Raw genomic sequence first — 9,321 nt, 5'->3', positions numbered from 1 at the left:
CCTGTAGCAACGAGACAAATTACCTTTCCCATAGTCCATACAAATTAGGCACGGCAGTCCCACTTTTTAATGAATATATATACTCATTTTATGTGGTGATATATTTTGATTAATTGTAATGACAAATATGTTCATATTTTTACCAAATGTAAATTAGATACCTCCAGGCCATATCTTCCTGTTACCTACCACTTTGCAGTACTAAAATGTTCTATTTGGAAACACTTCACCAGCCCTAAAAAGTGGTACTCCACAAACACACACACACACACACACACACACACACACTCTTGAATTGTGTATATGTTCGCATCACTTCCGAAAGTATTTTACATTTATGCACAATCTTGTCCCACTAAAGACAATGGAAGTTTTATCAGGGATGTTAATGGGCTTTGGATTAGGCCCCAAAATGAGTGGAATTTCCGAAATGCCAGTCAATGATAGTAGGTAAAATGTGACATTCTGTACAAGGTGGCAAAAGATTACTCTAAGGAAGAGCCCCATTTAAGTCAATGGAGCTCTTTCCCTCAACTTCAATGAGCTTTAGATCATGACCTCAATGCCTGGACACTCATGAATACTCTCATTTTCATAGAGTTTCTGCATTCTCTCTCATTTTGGGTCAGATGCTGCATTCCATGCAAACTCAATATTCCCATTGAGGTCAGTGGGGTATTTTAGGTGCACAAGGAATGCAGGACTGGGAGCTTTACTGACAGTCTGTGTATAAGCACTTCCACTAAGAAGACCATACACTCTCTTATTCATTAGATATTCTGTGTGACTGCATTGGCTTTTAATTCACAATGGTAAAATCCCACTATCAAAGCCTCAATTCAAAGCCCACTGAAGTCAACAGGATCCATTGACTTCAATGGGTTTTAGATTAGACTCTAGGCGTGAAGTCAGTGGGACTTTTGCCATTGACTTCAATGGGGCCAGGATTTCACCCTAAGTGTTTTATTAGTAAAATGCATAGGTTATTTCTAGCTAATGCAGACTACCTTTAGGATTCTGCCAGGCAAAGCTTACCCGCCTCATGGAACAGTTTCTGTGACTCCAAAAAGCTTAACTTTGCATATAATAATTAAAACTAATCAAAGACAGCATGTGAGCGTCATAGTTTGAAAACCCAATGGTCAAATAAATCCAGCTAATATATTAACTTTTATTATGTAATGCAACATAATAAATAAATCTATGAATTCATACGACCTGTACAAAAAGACAAAAAAGTTAGGTACCGGCTATTTGGATTGAATATTTGCTAAACAGATGATTTATAATTATATACACATTTGTGGAGTTAAGGCAAAAATAGATGATGCCTTTGACACAACAGAAGACTTGAAAAATAGACATAATTAAAAACAAGGGGTCTCATCTCCAGCTAATAAAGTGGTTATGTCTAAGGAAGGCATCCCTTCGGTTTTTAATAAAGTGGATATTATCAATCATGTTAATTAAAGTTGAAGAACAAATGTGAGCTTTCCTGCAGGGCAAAGCTGTTTTGCAGAGATATGCTGGACTGATCACTTTTAACCCTGATAAGCACTTCTTTAGTGTTATAATCTGCACTACATGTCCAATTAACAAACAACTTCTTAGCTTTCAGTAGGGGAGTCTTCGTTATGATCATTGACTGGGAGTAAATATATTGGTGAACCATCCAACCCACTACATGTAGAGGAGAAATAAAGTCAATCACTTATCAATAATAATCTTTCTCAAAAAAATTGAATAAATTATGTCTATAGTGTCCAAAAGAACAAAAATATGTATAACCAAATATATCAATATACAGTTCTTTGGCAGCAACACGCTAACTCTTGATTGAAGTCTGAAATCAAAATCTCCTAAATTATAGACCCAGTTGCCAGTCTTTTAAAAAGAAAAGAAAATCCACTTCTCCCATGAATCCAATAAGTCCAGTAAATGAAATCTGAATAAATCTTGCAGGCAGCTTTAGACTGTAACATTAAGCATAGATATTTATGGTCTGCTTTAAGTCTTAATCCAAATATACTGTATTTAAACACACAAAATTCTGTGAAACTTCGTAGTAGTTCAGATAGGGCCAAAATCCATAAATAGAATCCATATTCACCCATGAGAAACCAATAAAGAAACATCAATCCCAATGATGATAAAATGATCTTCAAATAACAGAGGCAATGACTGGTCCACACCTGGATGGATGTCACAGGGAAGTTGACTTTTACAGAGGGAAGACCAGAAACCCAGAAAATGTAGAGTACTGCCATCCACCAACTAGATTACCTTTCTCTAGTTTCAGGTAAACCTTATCCTCCTTGTCTAGATAGAGCAGGACTCCATTAGTTGCAGCTTCACGAGTGACATCTTTGTCCCCAGCAAAGGCAGAAATTACTGGTTTTCCATTTAGCATTAGATTAACCTACAAGAAAAAAACCCACTGAAAAGTTGTAGTTAACAGAGAAACATCTGACAATATCAAGTATCTAAAGAGTGGTGAGGCCTGGTTCAAATCCCATTGTACAGCATGTATACATTATTTCCTTTCAAATGAGTAATTAAGGTTAATATGACTGTTTGAGCTGTTGTCAAGTGTATTATTGTTTATGTGCCTATTGCAAGCTCATTGGTGTCAATGGGATGCTGTCAATGGGCTTTGGCTCAGATAATATGCTAGTTCCTCTAAGTAATATGGACTTTCCATTCATGATTATATACAAGCTTTAATATTTTAAAGGTATATAGGAGCTCCCCATCCACAGATAATGATCTGGCAAGATGAAGCTGTAAGACACTTGCATCACCTTAGCTCTCTTTGCATAGGTCATTTAGATATCTAACTGCATGTACATATCAGTAGAGGAGGCAGATTTTCAAAATATTTAGCTACACAAAGATGCAGATAGGGGCCTAGTGGGATTTTTCAAAAGCCCCTAAGCAGGTTAGGCACCTCACTCTCACTGTAATCACAATATATTGCTCTTCGGTTTTTTACTGCAATTTGGTTTTAAAATCTAGAACAAATCATCATTTTTATATGCCACTCCACTGTATTTCAGTAATGATTCTATTCAAACCTTCGTCATGCACAAATGCCTAGGCTTCTGAACACACTTGGATGCAAAGAGACTCACAGAGCTGGTCAGAAAATGGAGGAGAAAACACAAATATTTTCTAACTTTTAAATAAATTGGTGAAATTTATTTTTTGCCAAAAATTAGTTACCAAACATTTCTTAGAAGCCTTAACTGTAATGCAGTCACAGAGGGATAGACTGTGAAATGGTTGTTCATATTAAGTATTCCCAACTGGTGAGTACTCCCATTAATTTTAATAGGAGCACCTGTAGAGTAAGGCAGCAGAATCTGGCCCTTAATTGGGATTTCCTTATCTTGGAAATCCACTTAGTCAGACGTCTCCAGGGAACCAATTTCACTCTAATGACACTAACAGATGTTTCAGGGACATGGTAATTCCAGTTATGTGGGAAGTGATTTAGTGGTGCTCAAGTCTGTGTGGGTCTGAGACTCAAGCTGGTTTAGTCTGTTAGCACAACTGCAATAGCTTCCAGTCCCTCCTTATCTGTGATACATGCAAAAAGTGCATGAAGGGTTTGAACACTGCCTGTTCCCTGCTACTATCTTACTCCCTGTGCACCAGCTCCCATGTTGGGCATCTCACAGGTGTCCTTGGCACAGTACTGGAGAAATAGCAGGCTTGGTCCCTATCCCATTGGAGAGAATACCTTTTTCCAATTATTTGGACTTTTAACATGAAGGGCTTACTGAAGTTCAACAGTTGACTTAGATGCCAGCATTATTACTGGCTTAAGAATGAAAGGCCATTTACCAGTACAACCTGATTGAGAGAGTCTATTGTATTTAATTAAATAGAGCTAAAAAGGCAGCTATGCAAAAGATGCAAACTTTGGACCTGTACTACTCATACTTACATTGGTATATGTCCACCGGATTTAACGGAACAATTCCTGATCTAAACCCGTAGAAGTGAGAGACGAATCAGGCCCTATCCATGTAAACATCATAACATTATTTTAAAGTGATAAAACAGATATTTTCAAATGTGACTAGTGATTTGGGGTGCCTTCGCTTTGGGATGTGCTGTTTGAGACACTTCAAAGGGATCTAATTTTCAGAGAGTGGAAGAGTTTCAAGGAGTCTCAGGTTAGGCATCCAAAAATTGAGGCACTCAAAATCTTTGGGCACTTTTGAAAATCTTGGCTTCAGAAATTACTCCTAAATACATAATTTTGTTGTGTTTCACATTCAATTACAGGCCTGAAACCCACAGTTCTGAGCATTTTAGCCCATATACGTGAAAAAAACATGAAAGTATGAGCTGAAATTCCATGGGAAACCATGCTGTAATTGCATTGTCCCATAACAAAATTCGCATCTTATCTCCTCCTTTGCCAACAGGTGTGTTAAACACATAGAAGATTAATGGCACAGTGTTTCTACAACACATTTAATCTTCCATCAAATACACATTTAATAGCGTAGAAAGAACAAAAGTCTGAGCTAAATATATATCCTTTAAATAGATTATGGATGAAATACTGACCCTACTGATGTCAATGGGAGTTTTGCCATTGACTTCAGTGGAGGCCAAGGTTTCACTTCATATCTTTAGGATGAAATTCACCTATGATGCAGAGGATTCTTGCACCAACCTGATCCATTGAATCCTGCACAGGGGGTGTACAGGCATCCTACATGCAGAGCAACCACCCACAGGTGCCTGTGCATCATATACCTGTGGCAGAAAAGGTCTCTCCACTCTCACATAGGCCAGTACAAAAGGCCCTGTTCAGGGAAGACCAGAGTTAGAAAAGAGGCAGATCAAAGAGAAACCACAGATCATGTTTTCCATGGATCCAGTGGTCTCAATGGAAGCTTCAGCCACTATTCCAGCATACCAGCTCTGTGATGAGGGACTGCACGGTAGCCCCACAGTCTGACCATGGGGTGAATTTCACCCTTTGGGAGTTAAGCTCTTGGCTTAATGGGAGGAGTTTCAGGATCCTAGAGGTTGGTTCTCGGGGCAGGTGTGTATGTCAGATTATGAGCTCAACATTGCTATTGAACTGCAAAGTAAAGTATAGTTTTCTGTGTTTTTCCAACATAACACAGTAAAATAATAGCAAACCCCTCTAAGACAGCCACCCCCACCACCATCATCACTGAAGATTTATAATATTATAGTAATGGCCCAGTAAAATCAAGTTAAATAGTCCTGGCCCACAGTAAGGCCATTTTTTAAACAGCTACCTGATGTCATCATGTGGTTTCTAGAGGTTCATGTTAGAAAAAATTACCAATAATGAAGATGATTTATTTAGACAGAATGTGTCCCCAGAAACCTAGACATCATTACAATGGATTTCACCTAGTTTCTAACTAGCTATATAAGATTGTTATGAGGGATTCACTCAATTGAGTTAAATTAAAAAGTGTATTTTAGTCATGGGTGACCTTTATATTTATTATTTTAAACAGTCTAGCCCAGATCTTCATCTGGTGTGAATGAACAGAGCAATGAAGCTATGAAGATTTACATCAGCTGAAGATCTGGCCCTACATTTGTTGTATCCATTCATTTCAAATGTATACTCTATACTGTACAATTAAGGAACGTAATTCAATAAAGTCATTGGGCTTCTAAATGAACCAAAAAATGCTCTTTTTATGTGAACCATGTGTAATGATATCTTGTTTAGTCACCATTTTATTCTCATTCTAGAATGTAAACAATTTACATATACACTTCTCACGTTAAATCAACATACCTGGATTGTTTGACTCTGATAGACTTTAATTACATGAAAACTGAAACTGTAAATTCCTTTTCTTGGTGCTACAAAGACAGACTCCAATGTGAAAAAATTGCCCACATTTACTAGGATCTACAAATAAAAATACATAATGGGAATTAATACAATTATTCAATATAAAAGAGCAAGACATCCAATCACATTTTTCTCCATCTAACTGCATGACATACAAAATTCTGTTTTTATTCTTATATTCACTGACATTAAAATATGGAATATAAAATTATGGTTTGGTTTCATTTGTAAGTCATATTTATCAGTATAACTTTAGTAAAAATCAACTAGCATAGAAATACCTATCCAACTTGGCTGCCTGTAGATATCTCCAAATATTAGACCTATCTGTGGGTATAGTAGGTATTAGATAATTAGGGGGATAGCATATCTTCCCATTAGTCCCACAATACCTACTCAAAACACCAATAATTGCAGAAGTACCATATTAGCGTTGGCCAATCAGTACTGGTCAAGGCAATGTCATCATCCCTGAAAGTATCAAGCTATGAGGCAGTACATATATGAATGACATCATTCATGACACTGGGTTGAAGGTGGATTGAGTTGCCAAAATACCTGACCTACCTATTTTAAACAACCCTGGATTTACAAATATTTGCTATTTCTCTTTTCTGCTCTCTCTCTAACTGTAAACACTTTTCTAACAACTTAGACTTTCTTAAATGACTAAAGGCAAGTAACCAAGGAGAAGACATTAAACAACTACAACCTTCACATGTTAAATATCTTCTATAATGAAGTGTCTTCTTTCTTCTGAATTATTTATCTTTTATTTTAATTCATATTTTCAAGTTCTCTTAAAGAAACACACTTCCCAAAAGTCAGTGGGAATAACCAGGAAGTTTGCTTAATTCTAGCATTCTAAATTACCCTATGTGAGGTATCTTGATATGATATAGTAAGGAAAATAACTCTCAGTCTCAATTATTTTGGATCTGCTCTAGCACCAGGCTGGTAGATGAAACAGGAGTGCAGGTGTGTGTGTATTCATAGGTACGACTGAGATGAAAATAGTAGTATTACAAGTTATGGATTTTAGAGGGAAAAAATCATTTGAAATTTTGTGAACTAATTCCCAGGAATTAATGAAACAATGTTGAAACTTTGGGTGCATCAGCTGCATCTGAGAAAACAGCTTTTAAACCTCTCCCTGTCTTTCCTTTCACATAAAAAGGGCTAACTCTTGGTTGCTTTGCACATTTCCAAGCCTCCTACACATCCCCATAGGTCTTCTTGCATCCTGAAAAGATTATTGACAATGTGATGAATAAACTCAAGAATTCTAAGCACATTTTGTCTTTACTTTAGTGCAGAAAAGCCTAGTGACTGCCCTTCTCTAGGCTGAGTATAAGAGTCTCTGAACCTTAAAAAGAGTAATTTAGTAGGATCAATTAACAAGCAGTTAATCATTCCAAGTAGCTAGCTAGGCTTCATTAGCTATCTTATATAATATCCAAGGGCTGAAATTAGTCTTTCTGGTTACAGAGTGGGTAAGGCAGCTCACAAGACTTAATGTAAATTTCAAAGTGGAGTTGACTTCACATAATGACTATGTCTATCTCAGCTATATTTACCATTTATCCTAAGACACTTATTTATTTCTGTGAAAGAGACCTCCCTTCTCATTTATAACTGACATAAAGGTCCTAGAAGAAGAGCATGATCTCTTTTAAATCAAAACCCCCACAGTGTTTTGGGGTTTTGGGGTTTTTAATTTAAGAGGAATTTTTTGCAAAGATGATTTTATTTTGTCTGCAAAGACTGTTCATCCACTGAGGTTATGTGGGAGGCGGTTACATTAGGGTTTTAAAATATTTAAAAATTCAGACAAATGATTTTAAATATTGTACTGATACAATTAAGATGTGATGGGTATTTTGGAAAACCATATGCGTGCCCTGTGTTTTCAGGATTAACTAAATGTAATCCGTACAAATGATAAATTAGTGACACTGCTTTTCCTTTCCACCTTCTATACTGCACATGTGTGTTCTGATATGAGGGGACCAAAAAGCTACTCTGGTAGGGGTGTTATTGAAGCTGTAGGTAGGCTGCAAACCTCAAGGTAGCTCACAGTCTCCTTGAATACTCCCTTCTGGCTTTACAGTACTAAATGAAACGATGTTTCATAAACTTAACTGAAATACCACAGGATCATAACATTTGAAGAGTGTCCACATAAACAATGGGAGCTGAAGGCTTTTTTAAAATATAAATAAAGTCTCTGTTCCCCCCTCAACTACCTGAAAACCTGCTGCTTGTCTAAATTGCCCTTAGTCGAGCCTTTAGATGCGTGCAACTTTGTTAAAGTACTTGAAGACTCAATGCGAATTAGACTTGGCTGCTGTTCTGGACTTCAGAGCGAAGCGAGAATTCTCCTGCCTGGTCTGTGCCGTGTTGGCATTTCAATGAAGACGATCTCGATCGGGTGAACTGAATAAAATACCAGACTCCCGTGAGTGCTGGAGACCCAGAAAGTGCGGCTCTAAAATACCCAGCAATGGCCAAGCCTGCCTCTGAGTAACTTTCCAGCCGCTCACTTTCAGCGGGGACCCTGGATTTTAACAAACTCGCAGCTTTGCTCACACCTGTTGATGAGCTCCGTTATCGAAGCCGGAGCTAGTCCCGGCTCCCGGCTGGATGGCAAGTCCCCTGGCCGGGGAAGTGGAAATGTCTCCTTAACACTTGGGCAAACACGGGTTCCCTAACGCCTCTCCTCCCCTCGCCTGCTTGTGTTGGATCGATTCAAATCACGCACGCCCCAAAAACACAGTGCGGGGAGCATGTTCTTTACCTGATCGAAGTAGATGATCCGGGTTTTGTTGCTCATTTCCGAGGGCTCGTGGTTGGTGCTCCTCACGGCCGAGAAGGCGACCTTCGAGTTCGCAGCCCGCACCGAGATCCCCAAGGGGGAGGAGGACGAGCCCTTGGCATCGGTGGCCGGGTTGGAATCACAAACCACCAGGCATTTCCCTTCCAGGACGATGGGCTCCGTGTCGTTCTGCGCCCAGACCGGGAGGCTGGGGAGAACCAGGGCGAGAATCACGGTAGGGACCATGGACAGCGCCCTGGTTGAAGCGCCCATGTTCAGCACCGTCGGCAGGCAGCGTGTAGCGCCCCAGCCTCTCCTTCCACCTCTCCACAAACCCAGCAGCAGCAGCAGGGAAAACAACCAGCCGCAGCTTCGCACGCACGCTTCCAGCAATTCGGGGGGGAAAGTCAAAGTCTTCCCAGCTGCCTTTAAAAAAAAAAAAAAAAAAAAAAAAACCTTTGTCCTTTAACGATCTCCTGAAAATACCCCACAAAAGCAAACAAACATCCACGCTTCCCAGCGCCCCCCGGATTGGCTTCCCCCCCTCCACATTAAAAAAAAAGAAAAAAAAAAAAAGCCCTAAGGTGAATTATTGATGAGCGAGAGAAGCGCGAGAGATCAGGAAGAAATAAAAACATTT

General features: G+C 38.9%; 1 protein-coding gene across 1 annotated transcript; it reads right to left on the bottom strand.

Moving 5' to 3' along the window:
* Positions 1 to 1,673: 1,673 nt before the first annotated feature.
* On the bottom strand, positions 1,674 to 9,112 carry CBLN4 (cerebellin 4 precursor). Its single transcript, XM_054045948.1, has 3 exons — positions 8,664 to 9,112; positions 5,807 to 5,923; positions 1,674 to 2,419 (listed from the first exon to the last, which is right to left on the bottom strand). Exons 1-3 carry the CDS (start codon positions 8,952 to 8,954, stop codon positions 2,222 to 2,224), a joined length of 606 nt encoding a protein of 201 aa, XP_053901923.1. The 5' UTR covers positions 8,955 to 9,112; the 3' UTR covers positions 1,674 to 2,221.
* Between the last annotated feature and the right edge of the window lie 209 nt (positions 9,113 to 9,321).

This window comes from Malaclemys terrapin, chromosome 12 (genome assembly GCF_027887155.1).
Source record: "Malaclemys terrapin pileata isolate rMalTer1 chromosome 12, rMalTer1.hap1, whole genome shotgun sequence".
In the NCBI taxonomy this organism is placed as follows: domain Eukaryota; kingdom Metazoa; phylum Chordata; order Testudines; family Emydidae; genus Malaclemys; species Malaclemys terrapin.
Note: the sequence above shows the minus strand (reverse complement) of the source record. Positions and strands in the feature narration are given on the sequence as shown.

Excerpts from the sequence above, each read along its gene's own strand:
- CBLN4 (XM_054045948.1), bottom strand. The coding sequence starts at position 8,954 with ATGGGCGCTTCAACCAGGGCGCTGTCCATGGTCCCTACCGTGATTCTC. Across the intron at positions 5,924-8,663 it reads GGATCATCTACTTCGATCAG|ATCCTAGTAAATGTGGGCAA; the intron begins GTAAAGAACATG and ends TTTTATTTGTAG. Across the intron at positions 2,420-5,806 it reads ATCAGAGTCAAACAATCCAG|GTTAATCTAATGCTAAATGG; the intron begins GTATGTTGATTT and ends TTTTTCTTGTAG.